This window comes from Chaetura pelagica, unplaced genomic scaffold, assembly GCF_000747805.2.
Source record: "Chaetura pelagica isolate M959 unplaced genomic scaffold, ChaPel_1.0 scaffold216, whole genome shotgun sequence".
Taxonomy (NCBI): domain Eukaryota; kingdom Metazoa; phylum Chordata; class Aves; order Apodiformes; family Apodidae; genus Chaetura; species Chaetura pelagica.
Window position 1 is genome coordinate 111765 of NW_009953597.1, and position 24480 is coordinate 136244.

Genomic DNA, 24480 nt, shown 5'->3' on the forward strand with positions numbered 1-24480 from the left:
GCTCTTCCCAATTTTTCTGCGCAGTGTTACCATGTTCCAGTAACTATGGCCTAGTTCCACTTTGGTCCAACTGTTTCCCCATCCTTAATAAAATGTTTTGTATCAATCCCCTATCTTCTAATTCTAGAGCCACTCACCACTTAACTAGCAAGTCTCCTGCTGCATTAAAAATAATGCTAAGCTTTAAAATCCTTTCTACCAGTCCAACATAGTGCAAAGAGCTGTGAGCACTGGGTTATGAGGAATTCACTGATCTATTTGGCAGGTAGGAGGGTAAAAGGAAGAATTAAAAACTGGCCTCTGACATCAAAAGTTCCTATAACTACCTGTTTCCTTCTATGGTCTTACTTGTTTGACAGTAACTTATTAAAGAAAATGGAAAAGGTCTTAGATTTTCTTCATGTGGGGCTGTTTGGGATTTTGTGTGTTGTACTACCAAAGATCTCTGGGCTACATCACAGACAAAATGTAATAGCACAGAGTTGTAAAAAAAAATGTATATGCAAGCTATAAATAGGCTTAAAGTTGTCTGAAACCAGACATGAACACTAAAGGAAACATGGGTATAGACTTTTTTTAGCCTCCAACTCCTTACTACAAGCACAAAACTTCCATAAAGAAATCAAACAAAACAAAGCAACAGACAAAAGGAAGAATGAAGGAAAAACAGTCAAGGCTTTTGCTTTAAAAGTTCATCACAATTCAGATTGAAGACTTGGCCCTGCTGTACATTGTAGCATTTTTCAGTCTTATTTTTTCCTGCAGAATTACATCATTACCTCACAGCAATTTTAAAGGACACTGAGGATGATGTATTCCAGTTGAAAATGAACAGAGCTGATTACTTTAGGAAGGACTGACGACGAGGTCATTATAGAAGGAAAATATATTTTTAGTTTTACACAAGGGAAGCTTTTCTTCTTCTCTTCAGAATCCTTTTCTCTTGCCAATACTGTGCACTTGCATGAATGGGCAACATGTACCCTTGCACTTGCACACGAGAATAGATCCAGAAGATGCACTTTGATGCCAACCTACCATTCTGATGCCGTTCTCAAAGGCCTGGCGTGCTAGAGAAGCGGGTCCATCCACAGTCTTACCGTCGTCATCAGGCCCCCAGCTGGCACTGTAGATATGGATGTGCTGAGGATTAAGGCTTAGAGACTTTGCTTCTACCATGTCTGTCACGTCTCCATCCAGCATTCGCACACCTTCAGAATGAAAGATATAATGAACAGGACCAACCAGAAAAAGTTTTCTGTTTTTCCCCCAAGAGACACTGGACTGAACGATAGTAAGAATTTCTACTGTTGTTAAAAAAAGCCCCCAAGACTGTCTGGATATGTGCTTTTCTAACAGAAAAAGTCTTTAAATGAAAAGATACAAAACATATACAAGTAATTTATTCACTATCTGGCCTTCAAACTTCAACAACAAACTTTTAGGCTAAAGAAAACTTTTTTAAAGACTTGAACCTTAAAATGCTTGTATGCCTTACTTGAAGATGATATATGATTTTCTTTCTCTTTTTATAGTGCAGTGAAACTGCAGCACCTACTTCAAGTCATTCACAGTCTTAACTATGTTGACAGATATAATAAAAGGAGTTCTGCTGACAGAGAAACATGGGATTGTTCCTTCACTGAATGAGGCTGAAAAGAAGAAACCGTGGACAAAGCTCGTGTGTACAGACCAATTACCATACACAGTAGCAAGGTGATTACAGGGCATTGCTAACAAACACCCTACATGTAACATTCATCTTGAAACTACAATATTGTGAACATCCTCCTCTGTGGGGAAGAACCTTTTGTGAAGTATAGTTTTAAATTCTTGTTTTAAAAGAATCCATTCATGTGGCTTTGGACAGGTCAATGTGTCAGCTCTTCCAAAGCGAATGGCATCATGATGTTTGAAGATAACTAGACAGAATAAGGAAGCCTTAAATCTGGAAACTGAGAAAATCATAAAGTTGTTTTGACTAACTAACTGTAACATTTTGATGATTTATTCTGATTGAGAAAAACCACCAATGCCAGTTTTAACATAAAAAAGAAAGAGAACCTGCATACAGCTAGCCTGACATCTGATCAAAGGGATGTTAAATATTAAAAAATAATTAGCATGTAACTGTATGATAGCATAGGGTAGTGATTACTTGGACAATTAACAAGTTTGACACTCATTCCCCTGTAAAAGACCACTGCTATTTATAAGCCAAATTTACATATTTTTAATTACAGACACATTTCATTTTGTTCACGAGCTCAGACTGAAGTAACTTGAGTGTTCACCAAGACCTTAACTTCCAATTAACAAAAGGCACAGGAGGTGCTTTGTTGATAAAGGGTCTTTTATTTTTTCCTTACTCTAATTGACTCAAAAATGAGAACCGATCGCATTCCCAACTTCACACAAAAGCTGCCCATGTTTGGTGAGATAATAAACTTTTACAAACAGTGATCTCATTGTGAACTTTATAAAAAAAGTCATTAAACCAACTCTAGGATTCTCAGGTTTTATTTTTCTTCCTCAGCGTAATCTCAGAAAATTAATGATGGGTGGAACTTGTGTTCTCAATTTCTTTCAAGCACATAAAAATATATTTAGTTCTAAATAAAGACCATAAAATGCACACTGCTTTTGAAAGAAGGAAAATAAAGCTTTCCTTTATGTCTCTGTTATTGCACAGAAAACCTAAATAAAACTACATGCACCAAGTGAACAATAACTCCAAATTCTGCTATCGGCACCTGAAGTAATTCACACCAGGTTTTTTGACTAATGGTGAAGAGGTCAAATCTAAGGCAACATGAACAAAGCTGTGACTTAGGTGTTGTTTCCTCTGGCCAAGAACTGACAGACATGCTTCAAGGTGACTTTGAACAACAGATATCTCATTGGTTACTTAAAACAAAAATAATTCCTTTCTCTCTCCCCTTTCTCTCTTTCTCCCTTTCTCTCTTCCTTGCTCCTTCCATTTCCCGCTTCTGTTCTTTCTTTCTTTCTTTCCATCTTTCCTTCCTTCTTTCTTTCCTCCTTTCTTTTTTATTTCCCCCTTTCTCTCTTTCATGTGGTGATCACAAGGCAATTAACAGACTACATTTGCAGACTGTTCCATCTAAGACTTCAGACTTTCCAATATTTGCAGTAATTGACAAAATGCAAGCAGCATTTTAGTCAGAACAAACTTTCCCTGCATCAGAGCAAACAGGCAAAACTGAGCTGAAAGCAAGTTTTCATCAGCATCTGATTTAACCAGCTTAACCAATTCCTTGTCACCTGATGACAATCTACATCTGTTGTGCAATAATTCAGTGTAACTGTTTTCCCGTCAGGACTCAAGCCCAGCCAAGTAACTAAGCACCCAAATCCCCACAGATGCTTTGCAACTTCCACAGTCAGCCTGCAACAATAACAACATGCTAACCTTCCCATCCTATAGACTGTCACAGTCTCTATAGGTGGCAATTTGCGATGTGTGATTACTGTAGAGAGTCACGTAATAAAATGATAAAAATCTACCCCTTTGGTGCACTGGTTTGTCTTTTAGTGAAAAGGTCTGTGGCTTAGCTAAGCACAAAGTGCAAAGCATAAAGCTGTTTTTTGTTTTGTTTTGTTTTGTTTTTTAATTTAAATAAGAAACAACCTGTAAAAACCTGATAAAGAACTGAAGATCCAGATTCCAATTTTACTCAAATTTTCTTATCTGCAGACTACAACCCCACTTCTACAATTGTAAAAGAAGGCTCTGACTTTCTAAGGACCTAATTTTTGACCTATTTGTGGTCAAAGGTTCTTAAGAGTGTGGAAACGAGAGAAGTGGTACGAACACTTTTAGAAAAAAAAGTGAGCATTACTGGTAGATAGCTTATTAATGACTTCCCATGACAAAGATAATTAATCAGATTTGTTCAGCTGCCAATATTTGACACAACATTGACGGAAATTATTTCTTTTCCCCTTTGTTTCATCACCTTACTATCCTTTACATGTTCAGAGATGCTTTTTGCTTTTAAGTAAAGAATACTTATCATGGTGGAACAAATTCAACATCACTGTCAGCAGGTGCTCTTCTGTGTACGGAGAATGTAATTGCTTTACCTCAACTGTAGTTTCTTCTCCAGGAGGGACCCAGGAGGATCTTTAAACCCCTGGGAAACAAGCAAGCTGAACACTAGTTCACCACAGTATGATTCAAAATTTTTACACTCTAGCTGGCCTGTGGAGAGGGAGCACAACCACTACATATATACATGTATAGCTTACGGCTTTTCTGAGGGAAGGGAGGGAGACATGCCAAATAGAGGTCAGCAGCAGCAAAACTCTTACAGATATACATTTAGTGGAAGGGGAAGCTTTCCAATATACCTTATACCAATATACCTTATACCAATATACTTTAGAATTACCCCTTCCTTCTGATTTTCCACAGATTATCTGCTGAGCCCCCTGAAGTCTTATTTTCAAGTGTCAATGCTTTTAAAAGGTGGCACATTGCCTCAAGTGGTTTACACAGTCACTACTTTCCAGCTTCCTTTTAAGAGTATGGTTAATGGTGGTTCTACCGAATCATGGTGAAAAATAGTAGCTAAAATCTTTATTTCACTTAGAACAGTGACATTTATTAATGGCTGTTAGACTCCTTGTACTAAACCAACCAATAAATAAACAGTAGGAAGGCACACATACCCAGTCTTTACTGTTCACATTAACTTCACTCATACTATGTCCATCTGAATCAGTTTCCACCCTATATTTAGAAAAGGCTGTGATTCAGCCTGGAGGGGTCTTAAAACATTATTTTTGTATATTTCTAAAGTCTAATAAATAATAACCTATTAAGAACCCAATGTTAATAATGTAGAACTGTTCAAGGACATGCTCAAGCTGTTGCAGGTTGTGTGACTATCCAACTCACAAACAAACCTCCCCAGAAGCCATTTTTATCTCTATCAGTGGACTAATTCTCCTTAACTCTAGTTTGACAATGCAATAAATCTGGTTTAATAGCTGCTGGTGCAAGACCAAATGTCATGTCAATATGAGACAACCTGTTAATCTGCCACAGACTCACTCACTTCAGTGAATCACCAGTTCAGATTTTCTAAACCACTACTGACAGGGTAACTTTGTGCAGGAAGCCTCTGCACCTGAGCGGAAATTGTTTTTCTGCATCACTCCAACCTTATGTTGGATCAGGTATTGTCTATCCTCTTGAAGTCAGAAGGAAAACAAGAAAGCTGACATTAGGATGATGTAGTGTGCTTTGGCTTATTTCAAATGCAGCTGTGCTCACATTTTATTTGGATCAAACTTGTACTGATCCAGAAGAGAACAGATAGAGTACTATAAATTCTGGAAACATGGCCTCAACTCTGCAAGCTCATATTTTGAACTGTACTCTGGTGCATACATAGGTAAACAAGTTTCTGTTTTCACAGATGGGCTGTACTTTGGAACAGAAAATCAAGATGTAATGAGTTTGAGCTATAGACCTTTCTTCTGAAAGCCAATATACCAATCTCATGATTTCATCAAAACTACGGAGTAAAACTTCATTTGGAGCACTAAAATCTGTCATAGACAGGCTACCGCCTAGGAGTCATGTAGATAATAACATCTTGATAGTCACCTCCACAAATTAAGCCAAGGGTCTTAACCGAGCAGTCATTGAGCAGGTATAAGAATTCGTAGAAACCACTTGGAACCTCTTGGCTGAATTAACCTAAGCATGCAATCTATTTCAGGCAATAACCTCATCAGACAGAGGGATAAAAAGAAGATTCTCTCCAAACACAGTCAAGCAACACAAAAATGTGTTTTTACAGTGTTTTGTTTGGGATCGATATGCAAGGCAATATTCCTGATACGTACATTTACTTTTGGTTTGACGAAGTTCATCACTTAGCTCATCAAAGGTCTCACTTTGTAATTTTCTGTGTGTACTGAGAGTCAGTGTTCCAGGGAGCAATGGAGAAGTGTCACCACAGACAAACTCCTTCAGTATTGGTATTTAATCATCACTCTACAACTGAGATTTACTTGCTAACACAGCTAGGTTTGTTATCCATACAAATTTACTTCTTTTGTTGTGCTGAATGTACCATTTAGCACAAATGGCTCTTTTGTTTCGTGTGGGGTTTTTTTTTCTATGGGGAGATTGTTTCACATACCTCCAATCTTGGCATTAAAGGCGATTCCTACTGTGCAGTGTGAGTTGTTTGCCGTGGCTGCCACCTCTCCAGCACAACGGGTTCCATGCCTGTAGTCAGACAAACATTTTTCCAAGTAAGCAGACTGTTGGAATTAAAGGCTTTGATTCTGCTCATCCTCAGGTGCTGGTAGCACAAATGTCCACAAGGTTTTGCACTACTTAATTTCTTATAATAATTTACACTCGTTACAATAGATTATCTGAACACATCTTAGCATCATTATCACAATCATAATAAGTTTTTCATGGTAGGCTTCCTAGCTACTGGAAACACACAGAGTTTGTAACAAAGGCATACAATGTTGATACATAATCCACAGCACCAGAAAGAAGCCTTGGCTGCTGGTTCTTGATGTTGAACCAAATCTTACACTATATACAGAATTTCAGTCCTGCATTCCCCAACCATCACTCATGGTGCTAGTATGTAGATCTCCTTACATCGCCCAACAGACAGATATGTACTACTTTTTTCCATGAGGTAGATGAGATTGTGCCAATGTCCACACTGTTTAGAGACCTGTCTAATACTGGCTATATGTCAGGTATGCTCAAGTCTTCTGAGTAGGCATGTTCTGGTCATGCCTTGGGTCAACACTGCAAGTCTGCAGCCTTTCCAGAACCAGAAAAAACAGCTCAAGTACCTTCCGCATCAGAGGTACATCCTGTGCCTGAAAGGAGAGCTGGACTGCAAGGGTATATAATCTCAAGAAGCTGCTGAAATGAAACACAAAACCTCTGGTGGTTGCTCACCCCCTTGCCAATGTGTAACTCCACAGTGGGATGTCCTGGCTAGCCCTGATGCAGGTTCCTCTACAAATTAATAGTGGTTGTAGATATCGCCACCATGCTAGGAAAGCCAACCCTGCTTTTCATGATTTTCACTTGCCATAGAGGTTTCACAGGGTGTCTTCTACCTGTAAGGTTTGCCCTCATCCTTGTTCCGTTAAGCAGGTTCATTGCAGAAATGTAACACAAGCAAAAAGGAGCAGACAGGGAATTTTAGAGAGCTGCTGTGAAGCTACAGAGTTTCAGACCAAACAGGAAAAGAGATGTTGAGTTTATAAGATGAAGGCAGAAAGATAACATAAGGCTTGGGGTAGCCACAAAGAAATAAGTTGGAAAATTCAAAGTGAAAAATAGATAACAACACAGCAAGCACTTCAGAGGAGGCTAAATAAGGTCAGCTGTGTACACAGGCACTCTGCTGCTGGTGATGGTTGACAGACTGCTTACATAGACATCTGCAGAACATGGGTGTTCTGAAATTAAAGTCGACGCCCATATTACAGACAAGAGTCACGGTTGCTTTCTCTTGGTACAGATGGTTTGGGGTAGAGTCACTTCTATTTTCTTATTATTAGCACAACTTTTTTTCCTTAGCTTTTTCTGACACTTGGATGAGAAACACTAAGACAACTTGTTTGGAAAGAACTGATGTAAGACAAGAACAAGAAATAGGACAAGGAAAAAAAGGGAGGAAACAAAAAAATAAGCAATACATGTGAGAAATGCTAACCTGTTAGAATTTCAAAGAAGATAGTTCAGTTTAAAATAAGACATCTATAATCTATGACAAAAAGGGTAATCTTTAGTAAAAAAATCAAAGTGACAAGTTTTATGCTGATAAATCCTAAAGCTGGATCAAGGTTTCACAATTATATCTCAACTGGAAATAATTTACTATTAATCTGTTCAAAATTCATAATTTCATTGAAGAATTTAATCAGAGAATTTTTCAAGACTGAATTTGAACTTTATTTTTCATATGAAACCTCATGTTCATGCCTCATTTTCCTAATTTTAAGAAAGTCAATTTCTTACCCTGTTACAGAACAATTTTGGAAAGCCTGAAATAAATAATTCAGGAATAACAGACTAAAATAAGCTTTAAAAACATTCTTATTAATTTTATACAATTTTTCAATAGTGTTCTAGCTCTGTGTTTGTTTGAAGAACTGTCTTTTTAAGAAGTATCAACATTTATATGAAAACAGCTGCCTTCATAATTTTTTGCAAGACACATTTCCCAAGCTTCCCTGTTTCTCACTGTGATCTTGTTAGGTGCTACATACAAGTTAAGAGGTATTATCACTCAAACATCAAAGCATGAATGACTATACTCTAGGAACGTAGAAACAGCACATCACCTCAATGCATATAATTCATTAGGGAATCACTGCCTGCCTGGTGAAAGGCATGTGGCTGAGCCGCAGCCTCCCAGAAGACTACATTGGCAAGATAACCCTTCTGGGTACCAAGTTTGGGAAGCAGTGACGGGAGAAAGGTTTTTCAGCAGAGGAAGGGAGCAGGTAGAAACCACACATGGAAGAGGAAGGCTGTCTGTACAAGAATGAGCTCAAGTTTCTCTGTGGTTCTTGCCTCCTACTTTGCTAGCTACATCCACCGGGCACCATCAAAAGGGTTAGATTTCTGACAGATCACCAAACACATCTCAGCCACCGCAGGACCACATCATATTTCTAGAGGAGAAACAGAGGGGATGTGTGGTGGGCAGAGGAGTTCACGTGTGACTGCACCTTGCAGTAGAAACCCACAGTAACAAGGGATTAACAGCAACATGAAAACGTAGCCTAAGTTCCAGGTAAAGCTAAAGTAGATGCAGTGATTGATGTAACTTCAGTAAGAAGCAGCTGAGGTTATGAAGGACTGGTATAAAAGCACCATGCTGCATCTTTATTGAATTAAAGCACAGTATGAAATTTCATTCTCATGGTGAAAAAGTATAGTCCAGTGAGAATTAGATCTTTGGACAGTTTTACAACATGCAAGTTAAATTAGCTTTGTTGAATATTTCACTGGTCCTCATATATTGGAACATTCTTCTTTTTATCATATTTTAAGTCCAATAATGTTATAAATGTATTTTGCAAGCAGCTTTTTATGTTAGGCCCTTGCTTCTCTGCCAAGATTATTTTTAATTGCATTCTACATTTATAATGGAATTGACAAAATTAAAAGTGGTTTTATTCATTTTAAGGTCGTATGTATAAAATAGTACTTCTTACAATTAGTTTCTCAATGTGTGAATTAATCATATATGCAATTCAACTTGTTTTAGTATGCTATCGTCTATGGGTCCTTAAAAGTAATATTTCAATTATGGTCTGAAAGGGAGGACTTTCTAAAAACTTGGCATATAAAAAATCATGTTCTTTCCACATTGCTTTTAATTCTCCTTGTCCTAGATTTTTGCTTGAGGTCTACAGTATGGAACAGATTCTGAATTATGCAGTTAAAATTAGAAAAGCCCTTCTGATTAATCATTACACTAATTTCTTAACTAACTTGATAAACAAATATTAAGAAACGGATGCCTGAAATGTATTAAGTTTGCTTAAAGCGATGAAAACTTCTACTAAGCACGAAATCCTGAAAACTTCAAATAACAGTATACAGAAGCAGCATAACCAGTAACAAAAGGTGAAACATGAGGGGCTTTAAAGTAGCATTTTTTGATAATATATTTATATCTAAAAATACAACAATTTCCTGTCTTTGTAGGATTCCTCCATCACATACAACTTGCCAAAAAAGTTCAGGCAGTCTTAGAAGAAAGTATGACTCATCTTCTACAAAGGCCTATCCTGATAAGCCTTAAGGGGCAATGCTTCATCTCACTGGATCCTTTGCCAACTTACATTGGTGGATGCGGTTGCTAAGTTTGTGTCCATCCTATTTGAGAGGTCATGGTGGTCTGATGAGGTTTCTGCTGATTGGAAAGAAGGTCACACAGCTCCTATTTTTTAAAAGGGGAAAAGGGAAGACCCAGGGAACAACGGGCCAGTCAGTCTCACCTCTGTGCCCAGAAAGATCACGGAACAGATCCTTCTGGAAAATCTGCTAAGGCACATGGAAGATAAGGATGTGATTGGTGACAGACAAAAAGGCTTCACTAAAGGCAAATCATGCCTGACCAATTTGGTGTCCTTCTATGACAAGGCTACAGAGATGGTGGATAGTAAAAAACAACTGACATAAACTACTTGGATTTGTGCAAAGAATTTGACACTATCCCACATGGCATCCTGGTCTCTAAACTCACAAGACACGGATTTGACCAATGGACCCCTCTGAAGATAAGTAATTGGCTGGGTGGCTATACCCAGAGAGTTGGGGTCAATGGCTCAGAGTTCCCAGGGGTCAGCACTGGGACCAGTGCTGTTCAATATCTTTATTAATTACATGGACAATGGGATTGAGTGTATCCTCAGCAAGTTTGCTGACAATACCAAGCTGTGTGGAGTAATTGACACCAACACCCTAGAGGGAAGGGATGTCATCCAGAGGGACCTTGACAGGATGGAGAGGTGGACCAATGCTAACTTCGTGAAGTTCAACAAGGACAAGGGCAAGGTCCTGCACCTGGGTCAGCAAAACCCCAGGCACAAATACAGGCTGGGGGGAGAATGTCTAGAGAGCAGTCCTGAGAAAGACTTGGGGGTGGTAGTTTATGAGAAGGTCGACATGAGCTGCCACTGTGTGCTGGAGCCCAGAGAGCCAATAGTGTCCTGAGCTGCATCAAAAAGGCATAATCAGAAGGCTGAGAGAGGTGATTCTGCCCCTCCGCTCTGGTGAGACTGCACCTGGAATACTGCATCCAGCTCTGGAGCCCTCAGCACAGGAAAGACCTAGACCTGTTGGAAAGGGTCAAGAGGAGGGCCATGAAGATGAACAAAGGGCTCGAGCACCTCTGATACGAAGACAGGCTAAGAGAGTTTGGGCTATTCAGCCTGGAGAAGAGAAGGCTCCAGGGATACCTTATAGCAGCCTTCCAATGCCTAAAGAGAGCCTACATTAAAGATGGAAAGAAACGTTTCACTAGAGAGTGTAGTAATAGGACAAAGGGTAATGGTTTTAAACTCAAAAAGGGTTATTCTAGGTTAGATATTAGGAAGAAATTATTTGGAGTGATGGTAGTAAGGCACTAGAATAGGTTGTCCAAGGAGGTTGTGGAAAACCCCTTCCTGAAGGTATTCAAGGCCAGGTTGGATGACGCCTTGCACAGCCTGGTCTAGTGTGAGGTGTCCCTGCTCATAGCAGAGAGGTTGGGTCCTGGTGATCTTTCATGTTGCTTCCAACCTTAACCACTCAATGATTCTATGATTTGGTTGGACTTGATGATCTTGAAGGTTTTTTCCAACTTTAATTCTATGATTCTACTATTCTACCCCATCAACACAATTGAAACACTAGATATTTATTATTTACTAATCACTCTTTAATTGCCTTTCAGAAGAGGAAGAAGGTGTAAGGCACAAGGAATATTTTAAAGATAAAACTTAATTAAGCTTGCCTCTGAATGTTTAGAGTAAGGAAATATTCAGAGTTAGTGAAGATATCTGCTGGTTATTTTAAAAGCCCCTGCCATGTAAATTGGCTCTGTGGTTCAGATCGTCCATCTCTGATAGCTTTCTTTGAATTCCACAAACACTCTGAACACTTCGTTGGAGTTCATCAAGTATTTTAGAACACAAAAGACCCAGGGGACTAGAGGATTTAAAGCCCTCCAGCTTTTCATGACACTAACATTATAGTCCAGCCCACCTCAACCAATGAGTCTTTTCAGAACGGGAACTTAAGGAGAAAAGAATTTCAGAGTATTTAAATACAAGCCCATCACAATCACCTCTGGCCACACCAGTAATTTACTGAGGTTTTTTAAAAGATACCAAGCACAGGAATTACTTAGTAAACAAATGTTTGTGATGGTGGTTGGTTTTCTTTTTTTTTTAAACCAGGCAAATGTCTACAGGAAAAACATTCACATCCTTTGCAAATTCCATACTGCCCATATTGTAATAATGGATGTTAAATAATAGCAAAAATGTTAGAAAAAAAACCCCAACAAAACTTAAAGTAGATAGTAGCTAACCTAAGGGTACATGTATTTTAATAGGCTGTGCTTGAACACCCTATTTTTATTACTATCAACTTCCTTTCTCAGTATAATAATTATTTAATAAAAATTATGCAATAAGCATATTCCCTATGCATGAAAACAATGCATTGATATTAAGAAAAAACCATCAATAACTGAGTCTTTATTATAAACTAGAGTAGAATCCAAGGGATGGAGCTGATAATGTGAGCCAAACTATGCATTTAGTGGATATTGAAAATTATAGGAGCCTTAATTATTGAAAGCATTTTTAACCTCCATAAGGAGAGGAAGAAGGGAATTTTAAGTAGCCATTGTTATCTGTAGGAAGATTTTGGAGCTGGCATTTATCTTTTGTAAAACTTCTTTAGTTAAATTTTCAAATGTTTTCAAAGCTCTCTCTTACACTGGGATATATATGTAAACAGAAAAAGTTATATTTGAGAAACCACAAATAATCGCTCGAGAAAATGTGCATTTTAACAAAAATAATCAGAAATGCATTTAATCAGAAATACATTTTATTGCCTCCCAGAGTAATGTCTTATGTAGTGCAGAAGAAATAATGTTTTAGACCTGTTGATATATAAATGATCTCCAATAGTCTGCAGGATGAAAAATACTTTCCAAACTGGTACTAAGTTGGGATGTTGGTTTAGGAACATCTGGAAAAGGAGATAGAAACTTTCAGAAGTTACAAGCATGGGCAAAGAAAACCTCAGTCTTTAGCTTTTAAAACACAATCTGCTAGAGCTGAAAAATAATAAGAAAAAAGCTATTTTGCAAAGGAGAGATGATTTGGTATTAACAGCGGAGAAAGAGATTATGGAATAAACGTGAAAAACAGGTAAAAAAATCTTCTAATTGACATATCAGGAAAAATGCCAAAGACTTGTGTGTTACATCACAGCTAGTATGCTGTTTCTGCACATCACAGTGCTGTAATCTGATTACAGCACAAGGCTGGAAGCTGGCTTGAATCAAGGTCCCCAAGTCTAATGATGTTTCTATCATTATGGGAAGTTACTGAAATAGTAACTTGAAATTATCTATTTCTCACAAATAAAATCAAAGATGACAGCATTAAAACAAACACATGGAGCACTTCACTTCTCAGACACACACATCTTAAATATAACTGTGTGTGTAACAGCAACGCTGCCTTGCCACTCTCTGCATTTGCTAGTTGCACTAAGCCACTCATTTGTCACAAGAATGAAGCTCTGATATGAGCCTAGCAAAGGGCTGTGCTTCTACAATACTAATTACCACTTTTCCACTTTGTTTTTGTGAGTGAGAAATTGAATTTGAATGTATAAAACAAATATGCCTTTCTTCTGTATTTTCTATCAAAGGCAAAACAAACAGTGAATAGATGTTCTGATGGAGCCAATGAAATATAACATAGAATAAGAATATATCAGCAAATAAGCTATTTAGCTGAGTATATAGTTTAATGTCTCAAAATAATTATTTACTAATGTCTTAATATATTTAAACCAAGGTAAAATTTCTGAAAGGAAAAAGGCATTGGTGAGAAGAAATGAAAAAGTCTGAAAGCCAGCAAACAGCAAAACTCTGAACTGAGATCTTCCAATTCTTGTCCTCATTCATTAAAGCAAATCACAAGTAAAAGCAATACAATTTAGTTCCTGTGCACTGGAATTAAATGTGTTCAGCAGCAACATCAAGGTCAGTATTACCTTGGAACAGTATATTGTTATCTATATTTACCTAATGAAAAAGACTATTTCATTTGCATAGACCTGAAGGCTCCTCTGCCACATAAGCAGGAAGATTTTTTAAACTTAATTCAGACTGGTTGAGAGGCTGTTGAAAGGATGGAAAGTCATAGAGCAAGGAGAATGTGCTCCAAGCAGTCCTGACAATCATTTTATGTATATGAGGGGGTTGATCCCTTTTTGTGTGCAGCCAGAAGACCAGCATAAATACCTGGGAAGAACTGAGTATCTGTCTACTGTTCTCATTCTTAATCTGTGAGACTAGATAGTTTCATCACTTCATTCATGACATACTGAAAAAAGGACAAACGAAAGCCATGGACATGTTATGCTTTCATATCAAGGCAACTCTAACCCCAAAGAGAACAATCAGATGCTGGACGCAGGGAAAAATAGGAAGATGAGACACAGGAAAAACTCTGGACATACAGACTTCACCTTTCCTTTGCTATACCAACCTGTGTCTCAGAGTTGCTGAGCACCCAAGCTTAGAGGGTGTAATACCTGGAAAGCCAAAAAACTGCCTATGAAAATAATCACAAGACAAATCCTGAACATGGAAGCTGAGGAGGAAATAATGTTCATAACACTTCCTATTCCCAAGTAATAGCACTGTTCTCTAAAGTCTTAATAATGCTATAATGTGTAAGTTTGCAAAATGATGCTGCCCCATGCCAAAGAAAGGTTATCTGGATACTTACAGATCCCAGCTAAAAAGAAAATAACCTTAGCAGGTGCCTCAGACACACCCTGTCTTTCTCTTCCCATCTCTATGCAAGAAACTTTTACATCCTTGCAAAAAAACTCTGGAAGTTTTGAGACAAAGGTATTCTTGCCATTTTTAGTCAATTCACTACACAGTCTTCTAATTGAAAATACCTAATCCCCAAAGCAATCAAACAAACACCCAAATCTGCAAATATCTGTATGTCTTAATAAAAGAAGACTGGCAAGAAATACATAAATCAACAGGAAACCTCACAAAATCATTGGATATGTTTCTAGATGTTGTCAGCAGTTGTGTTGCTTCATCAACAAGTATGTTATTTACAAATTGCATGGATTTAACCCCCCCCCAAAAATAAATGTAAATGTAAAATAAATGTAAAATAAATGTATTTAAACAATTAAAAAAAAATCTTTGCAGACCTCTTCTTATACATTTTAACAATGTTTTATATCACCTTAATTGACCCTTAATTACAAAAACAAAATGTTTCCACATGACATTAGTATATTTAAGATGAGACCTGGAAAATATGTCCTTACACCTCTTCTTTTTATGCAAGTATATGGATAATGAGAGTAGTTTTTTTAATGATTTTGGAGTCTAAAATTAATCCTAATTTGGGAACAAGGACTCAGATTGCAAAGGAAGTGAGTGTCACTCCCAATATTGCTTACACAAATCAGAAAGTCTTAGTATGCTTAATCAATCTTTCCTATTAACTTCAGCTGCAGGCTTATTAATTAAGTTTCACGAATTAAACATTATCAGCATTTCTGAATATAGAGCTATCTAAAGTTGATGATATATTACACTTTTCAATATTTTTTCAAAGCTTTAGAGTAATAACTGAAATACTGACACAATGAGTATTTTCGGCTAGGTCATGCATTTCCTATTCCTAGGAAAAAAAACCTATTTTTAACTAAGATACTAGCCTTAGAAAACACAGGCTTGGAGATGAGTAGAGCTTGCTAGAAATTTGCTGCTGAAAATTCCAAATGCACCACCTACAGTGAACATGCTTGTACTTGAGAAAGGTCACTATGAACTGGCTACACCATGTTATCTATACAGTAAGCAAAAAGAAGAACTTTGGACGAGATGGATACAGACTAAGTAGTCTGTCATCATGTTTTCTGAGTGCAGTAAAAGAGTGATTTACTAAACCTTGCAAATTTGCTTTCTCACCTGTTTTCATTTCACCGCCTTTTACTATAATGTCTACAGTCTTAAAAAGTCATATTGGTGGGTGTAAGAAAATATGACTATTCTTTCTACCAAAGAGATATGTAGCAGTTAAATTGCAAATTCAAGCCTTGAAGGAACACATCTACTAGAACAGCCACAGCTTAATAATAACTTTCAGAATAAACACAAATTCTACACCCTTTTCTTTGCTCTATAAGCAAATAATCATATTGTATCTGTAAACAAAGACAGGAATAAATCTTAGATCTGACAGTTATCAGCATCCCTGCATAAGCTAGCAAACTGCATTTAAGCCCATGACAGGCAGGAATATCTTTTCTCATATTAATGTTGGCTCATGGTAGAGTTCTGACCTGTGAATTAAAAGACTACATTGCAACCTAATTGTGAATAAAGAAACAAAGTGATGGAATTTATTTGGTTAATGCTTTTAATCTATTTGATCTCATAGCCGGCAAGCTGGTTTATAAGATTTAAAGGGGTCTTATCACCTGCTTTGGTGATAAATTTCCTATGTATCTGGTATTTGGAGCTATCACAAATTCCTCTGACAAGTGTATCTGCTCTTGCCACATGCATTACCTGAAATTATATGATTTAACAGAAGTGAAGAAGTAAAGATGTTTTTCTAGTTTTCCTCAACTGTTTTCTACCTGCACTGCCCCATGCTTCATCCAGTCACTTCCACTGCTACAGGTGTCAGTTTTGTGCTACTTTTCAGGGATCAGTGGATCAGCAGCTCTGCAATAACTCCACATTTGGGTACTTCTCTGGAGCGTTAAGTCCCTTTACCCAAGCATGCCTACATACACAGAGAGTATCTCACCACAGATCTTGTGTTCAACTTCACCATGAAATTGGGCTCACAGGAATAATGCTTCAGATATCTATTACCACATAGAACCATTCCAAAGCTATTAGAATTACTCCTGGGAACAAGTAGGTTATTAAAAAGTTGGGGTATTGACTCTGGCAGGCAGTTAACCCCACACAGTCACTCTCTCCCTTTCCCATTGGGACAGAGGAAAGAACTGAAAGAGCAAAGGTGAGAAAAACTTGACAGCTGAGACAAAAACAGTTCAATAAATAAAGAGGGGAGAAAAAGAAAAAAAAACACAACCAAGGGATGCATGGGCAACTGCTAATCACGTCCCACCTGCAGAGCAATGACCAGCCACTATGAGCAACTGTTACTTTGGAAAAAACTTTCCCCCAGCTTTGTTGCTGAGCATGAAGTTAAGTGGCTTGGGATGTATCCCCTTCTAGCCTCTGGAGCAACATTAGCCTCCTTGCTTGATGGAGCAGCACGAGAAACAGAGATGGCCTTCACACTGTGCAAGCACACTTCAGCAGTAGTCATCACTTCAGGCATGAGTCATCAACACTGCTTTGGTCACAAATCTAATACATAGCACTATAAGGGCTGCTGAGGAGAAAATTAACTATGCCCCAACCACATCTAGTACAACCCGATGCAACTAGGAAAAATAAGCCATTAAATATCCTTTTATAATGACTGCCAACATTCCCAGGCCACCATGACTAACACTAATCCCTACGTTCTTTATCACCTTGAATTCATGGCCATGACCCTGCTCTGTTACAGGCACAGTCTGTAATCAGATATTTTATCCACATTTTACTCCACATTTTTGTTCACAAGCTTTTACATGACAGTATATTATCAGTCACTATTTATTCTGATAAATGTTTTTCATTCAGACTAATGAGTTGGAGAGTTCTCAGGTGCTTGAGTAGTCCCCTTTTACTTCAAAATCTCCACATTAGAGCCCCATCATTTCTATGCAATGAAAAAACAATTGAAACAGAAAGAAAAACCTTATAAAATATTTTGCATCAGTTCTACTGAAATCACACCTAAGCAGAAATGAAAAATATCCTATGAATACAAGAACGCAGATCTGGAGTTTCACGTTTAGGCCCCCTTGGTAAGAAAAGCAACCCTTTGAACTTTCCAAAAACACTATGGTGAAATGCTTTTAGGGAAAAAAATATTACTACTTTCATGCAAGGAAGATGCTGACAGCTCAAATGATCCCAAGATCATAAGGCAAAAAAACAGGAGCAAAAGAGATGTACAAGCAGGTCATGGATGTTTAAGAGTTCTGCATACTCTATTTCTAATAGTACATGACTGCTATGGCAAAATTCTAAAGAACTGAATGTTTTATAATTTGAGTCTCCACCATATTCAGGCTCAAAGACACCCTTCCTGCATATTTTGATTTCTGAGCACAATTTCGAATGGCACTGAGCAATATATGTACTGTACTTAATCCTAAATTTAATTTGATGCTGTTCTGCATTAAGCAGACCTCCCATTCCTGTTTAAAGCTGCATTTCAAAGATGAATGATGAAATCATTGAAATAAGTTCAAGTCTTACTCTAATCTGTGTTGATAGTTGTTTTTTAATGAAACATATAATTGATTCATAAGTAGCAAGTTTGCTCCTAATTGGAAAAGAGGTCTCAGAATAAGAAATCTAATTCTCATGCACTCACTAAACTGCAGAACAAGTTAGTAACTGCTCAGTGGATGTTTATGGAGTGTTAAGAAGAGTACTGCAGAGATGTAAGTTTGGGCAGAAAGGTGAAGTAACACATATCTTCTCATTACACTCTCTGTGGCACTCTTTGACACCTCTAGCCAACAACCTCACCATCTCACATACTGGAGAAGTAAGCAGACCATAATCTCTACCTGCATTTACTAAAATCAGACATTCAACAATTCCTTTGGGACTTCATAGAAATACAAACAATTTTCAAAGCAGGTTTAACTTTTGTTGCATAGACATCATCAGCACAATCTATGTCTATGATAGATACCTGCTTTACTTCTGTATCTGAATTTCTCTACCTTAATTGTTTTTCTTCAGGAAAAAGAGGTAACTTATCTTCAACAGAGAAATACGACTTTGCTAAAAGTCAGTAACTTGACAGTGTATCTTTGAGAAAAAAACCAAAATCACAGTAATGTAAAACCAGGCTATAAGAAATAAGCCTGCTTACAGCAACAGGCAGATGCATTTTTTTTTTCATTTGTAAGAAATGTTTTGACAGTTTTGACCTAAAAAGGTCCTATGATAAAACCTACTAACACTATTAAGACATTTGATTATAGCATAATTTTGCAGAGTTCAGCTGTGAAGAGCATGTTATTTAGAAAAATGTTTCAATTAAAAAGATTTGACACTGGATTCACAATTGCTTTATCAAACCTGTAATTAGGGGTCTGCTTTTGATGCCACAAGCATTAAAGGAGGAATCAATATTATATTTTGTGCCTGTGTGTTTTGGCTGAGAAATCAGACACATTTTGCACTTTGATTGAGCTGACTAATATGAAATCAGATAGCAAAACCAATTACCACATACAGAAGATTAATCCATTCTTTAATTTTCTCAAATACCTAAAAGCTCTGAAAAGGCGACAATACATAGAAATGTATTTGTGTTTTCAAATTCTACCTATATGCATAAATATATGAAACTTGAAACTGCTCTACTATTTTACGGAATTAAAACTTGCCTACTGTAGTTCACAGAATCACACAATGGTTCAAGTTGGAAGGGACCTTAATGACCAACTGCTATCTGCCAAGCCCTTTGCCATGAACAGAGACACCTCCCACTACAGCAGGTTGCTCCCAGCCCCATCCAATCTGGCCATGAACATTTCCAGGGATGGAGCATCCACAACTTCCCTGGGCAACCTGTTCCAGTGTTTCATCCCCATCCCACTACAGAATTTCTTCCTAATGTCTAACCTCAGTCTACCCTATTCCAGTTTAAAGACATTACTCCTTGTTCTATCTCTAAATGCCCTTGTAAAAAGTACCTCCCCAGCTTTCCTGTAGCCCCTTTAGATACTGGAAAGTTGCTGTAAGATCTACCCAGAGCCTTCTCTTCTACAGGCTGAACAACCCAAACTTTTTCAGCTTGTATTTATAAAAGAGGTGCTCCAGCCTTTGGATCAGCTTCATGGCCCTTCTCTGGACTTGCTCCAACAATGGCATGTCCTTCATGAGTTGGGGACTCCAGAAAGTGGACACAGTACTCCAGCTGGGGCCTCATGAAAGTGGAGTACAAAGGGAGAATCACCTCCCTTGACCTGCTGGCCACACTTCTTTTGATACAGCCCAGGATACAGCTGGCTTTCGGGGCTGCAAGCACACATTGCTGGCTCATGTTGAGCTTATCATCAACCAACACACTGAAGTGCTTCCCCTGAGGGCTGTTCTAACAATCCATTCTTCACTTATCCCGTAATTGTGCTTGGGATTGCCCTGATCCATGTGCAGGACCTTGCACTGGGCCTTCATGTGGTTTTCATGGGCCCACCTCTCAAGCCTGCCAAGGTCCTTCTGGATAGCATCCCTTTCCTCCACCATGTTGACCTCACTACACAGCTTAGTGTCATCAGCAAACTTGCGGAGGGTGCACTCAATGCCACTATCTATGTTGCTAACAAAGATGTTAAACAGCACCAGTCCCAGTACTGACCCTTGAGGAATGCCACTTGTCACTGGTCTCCATTTGGACATCAAGCCATTGACCACAACTCTTCAAGTGTAATCATCCAGCCAATTCCTTATCCACTGAGTGGTCCACCCACCGGATTCGTATCTTCCCAGTTAAGAGACCAGCATGTCATGCAGGACAGTGTCAAATGCTTTGCACAAGTCCAGGTAGATGACATAATATGCTCTTTTGTACTTCATTGATGCTAAGACCCCAAACATAAAAGGCCACGAAATTTGTCAGGCACAATTTGCCCTTGATGAAACCACATTCGTTGCCATCAACTACCTTCTCATTTTTCATATGCCTTAGCAGAGCCTTCAGGATCATCTGCTCCATGATCTTAGCAGGCACAGAGGTGAGACTGACTGGCCCATAGTTTCCCAGGTCTTCCTTTATGTAATTATACACTCTTCTCCAAAATTCAAAACCTCAAAATACAGATGCATACTTAGAGGGAATACCAACTCTGGGAATAAAACAATCTGAAAAAAACCCAACCCTTTAATTTCTAACTCTCCATGAAAAATAATTCAGAAAAGTGAATGTCACAAATACCATGACTATCAAAGCTTATATCCTTCCTATTGTTGACTTTGAATTGGAAGATCTGACTCATTGTTATCAATTGTTTACATAAAAGAACTAGAAGTGGTTGCATAACACTTCAGAACTTCATTTTATTTCTGAGCTCATTATCTGATACTTCAGTAAGTGGAAACAGGAAAAAGTATTTCCTGTAGAGTTGTGGTTAATTGTTTTGAGACCATGAGAGTCTTATTCATTATAAAAAAGAAAAGCACTGCTACTCAAACAGCAGTTTGGACAGTGAGAAATACCTCTCAGCAAACAATACCAAGGTAGTGAAAAAGGACTACTGTTTTCATCTCTGAGCAACTGGAGTTCAATGACTACTCAAAGAGATGTCTCTCCTTTGGCTCTCAAAAAATTGTAACTGATCTCCCTTGTGGACTTCACAAAGGATTACATAATGCAATGTGATAATATAATGAGCCAATTAGAAGAGTTTACAAAAAACCCCAATTTTTGGCAGTTTGACAAAACTTCATTAGGATATTTTTCACTATTGAAACTGGAACCTGGAATCAAAAGGCTACTGAATCAAGCCCTGTAGTCCAATTGATTTTTCATTGTCTTGTTAATATGAAATGCTCTCACAAGGGACTCACCATAGAGACGAGTGATGAGGGTGCTAGTTGTGGGTGAGTGAATCAGCTTGACAAAGACTGCCTCTTCTCTAGCCCGGCTAATTGTCTTCAGCTACCAGCAATTCTGGGGTCCCACTTACTCTCCAAAAGCTTCAAATGAACACACATTTTATTCTGAAGCAGAAGACATGAGAATTTCAAAACACCATCACTTGCTTTCTGCTCTGTTTTATTGCACACCTTATCTCTTCCCATAGGTTAAAACCCTACTCTAGATTAAAAGAAAAACATTATCATATGCACTTTTTGGTGGGGATTCATGCTTCATGTTTCTACAGTATTTCTTTTTCAAGGAAATAAAATTTTCTTCTAAAAATGTTTACACACATGCTCCAAGATCTTCAGTCCTTTCCTGAAAGAAACAAAGGACGTATGGTGATTACACCCGAGGTACGGCCACCTGAAGGACAGGCAAGTTCCTTGGGTAACAGCAGACAGGGCATCATCTTAAGTAACAGTTAAAAGAGAAAGTGAAGAAAAATTTGCTCCAGATGAATCTGTAAAAATTACCCTAATTCAGCACAGTACAGTTTTGTAAGCTGCAATGTTTACTTCCCTTGTTTTCACAATTTTACACTGGAACAGAATCTCAGAATCACAGAATCTTAGGGGTTGGAAGGGACCTCAAAAGATCATCTAGATCCTAGCAGAGCAGGATCACCTAGAGCACATCACACAGGAACATGTCTAGGCAGGTTTTGAATGTCTCCAGAGAAGGAGACTCCACAACCTCTCTGGCAGCCTGTTCAAGTGCTTTGACACTCTCACAGTAAAGAAGTTTTTTCTGATGTTTACGTGGAACCTCCCATGTTCCAGTTTGCACCCACTGCCCCCTGTCCTATCACTGGACACCACTGAAAAAAGCCTCCGTCCTCCAGACACTCGCCCTTCACGTATTTGTAAACATTGATGAGGTCGCCCCTCAATCTCTTCTTCTCCAAGCTAAAGAGACCCAGCTCCCTGAGCCTTTCTCATAAGGGAGATGTTCCGCTCCCTTAATCATCTTTGTGGCTCTGCGCTGGACTCTTTCAAGCAGTTCCCTGTTCTTGAACTGAGGGGCCCAGAACTGGACACAATATTCCAGATGCGGCCTCACCAAGGCAGAACAAAGGGGCAGGAGAAAAGGAGGAACCTTTAACTACAGTTACTGGCAAGCAACACAGACCTAATGTCTCATGATCTCCATGCTGCATCATGCCCCTAGACACTTGGTTGGGTCACTAGATTGTAATTAACTTGGCGGCTAGCTGATGAATCACTAACACAGATCATTGTAAAATGTGGCAATGTCATTGTAAGCTGACATAGACTGACCCCTATTTCATTATTAACATCTGTTATAATTGTAGCACAACAGATATGACCATGAGGGCAATGAGTTTAAAATCAGAATAGAACCAAAACATGATAAATAATGATTGCAATCTCTGAATGTAGCTGCTATACCAAAGACTCCTGACTGTTTGGTTCAGATCCTGATTTTTGTAAACGAATACTTCACCAGCTCAGAGAAAACAATCCAAATCTGCATCTTCTTAACAATCCTAACCAGAGTCCTTTAAATTTGCAGTGACACCAAGACACTGGTACCTGGAATTATCAATACCGCCCTCAGTGTAAGCATTTGATCTATTGATCTGAAATACATATATGTATGTATAGGTATATACATATTTATATATATATATAAGTTAATATATATAAGTTAATACTCTGCTCTAAACTACCTTCCTATTAAGGAAGATTTATCTGCTATCAGAGATGCTTCACTGGCCTTGGATGGATCACATTCTGCCAGATGACACCACCACTGTATCCTTTGGATTTTAAGCCTCCAGAGGCTGGAGAAAGTCAAGAAGAAAAATCACAGTACAGAAAAAGAGAAGACACTATGGAGCCTTCTCCTGAAAGCAGATACCTTTCTTCAGCTTATCTCTAGCCTTCTTCCACAACTTAATCACTGGCTCTCCTAGGTCCTCCCTGCAGGTGTGAGCCTTAGGATTTGCAGTTCAGTCCTGTTTGCAAGCCTTGAGCAATATAGTAAAATAAAGTAGTAACTAGTCTAAAAAAAGTGCCAAGGTCTTTTTTGTTGTTGTGTTGTTGTAACTAGCCATCTGACAGCAGAATTGTTTTTTACACAAAAAATAAAGCAGAAGATGGTGCAGCAATGCTTCTTAGCACAGCTTATCTTCCCTTCAGTTTTGTCTGCAGCACACAATACAGTCAATTTCAAAACAATAGCAACAGGTGCATACTGGCAATCAAAAAGCATAACCTACATTGACAAATACCCTCAATCGTCAGCACTCTTTTCTATCACACTGGTGCAGTGAGAACCTTTTTGAGATGATGTTTCAAGCCAGCAATGAGAGACTCCAGGCTCCCTGTATTTGACTCTGCTCAGTTCTTCAGATACTTGCTCTGAAAGTGTCACAGCAGTCAATGAACCTTTTAAATTTTACTATTTTTGACCATCCAGGAGGCAACAGAAGCTGATCTGACTGTCAAATATCTAGTATCCATTCTGATTAAATTACTTGGGACATGCTACAGGTCTTTGACACAAGCAGACTGTCACTCTTGAAAGAAAATTAAGCTTTTGGCATTTTATTGAGAACCTACATTAATGTGACTGGCAAAGTAAAGTAACAATGAATTGGAATGGGTATTGCAGAAAAACAATGTCAATATGTTGGCTCAAGCCAAATGTGAGAAAAAAATGTGAAGCTGTCAGATACTGCAAAGTTTATACATAAGCAGCTTGTGTTTCTTATGATTTTTGAGCAGCAAAAAACTGCTGTGTCCCAAAAATCTTACACTAATTTAAAAATAATTTAGAAGGTTATTAAATTAAGTTATTTATATAGTGGGATGCATCACTGAAAAATATTGAAGAGGCATCCAA

General features: G+C 38.2%; 1 protein-coding gene across 1 annotated transcript in view; it reads right to left on the reverse strand.

The window, feature by feature from the left end:
- The window catches only part of PCSK5 (proprotein convertase subtilisin/kexin type 5), a gene marked incomplete at its 3' end in the record, with an annotated part of 193093 nt that overhangs the window by 109767 nt on the left and 58846 nt on the right, over positions 1–24480 (reverse strand). Inside the window, exons 6-7 of the mRNA XM_009999796.1 lie at positions 6177–6265; positions 1039–1211 (exon numbers count right to left, since the gene is read on the reverse strand). Coding sequence (XP_009998098.1) covers positions 1039–1211; positions 6177–6265 — 262 coding nt within the window. The remainder of the gene's footprint in view (positions 1–1038; positions 1212–6176; positions 6266–24480) is intronic.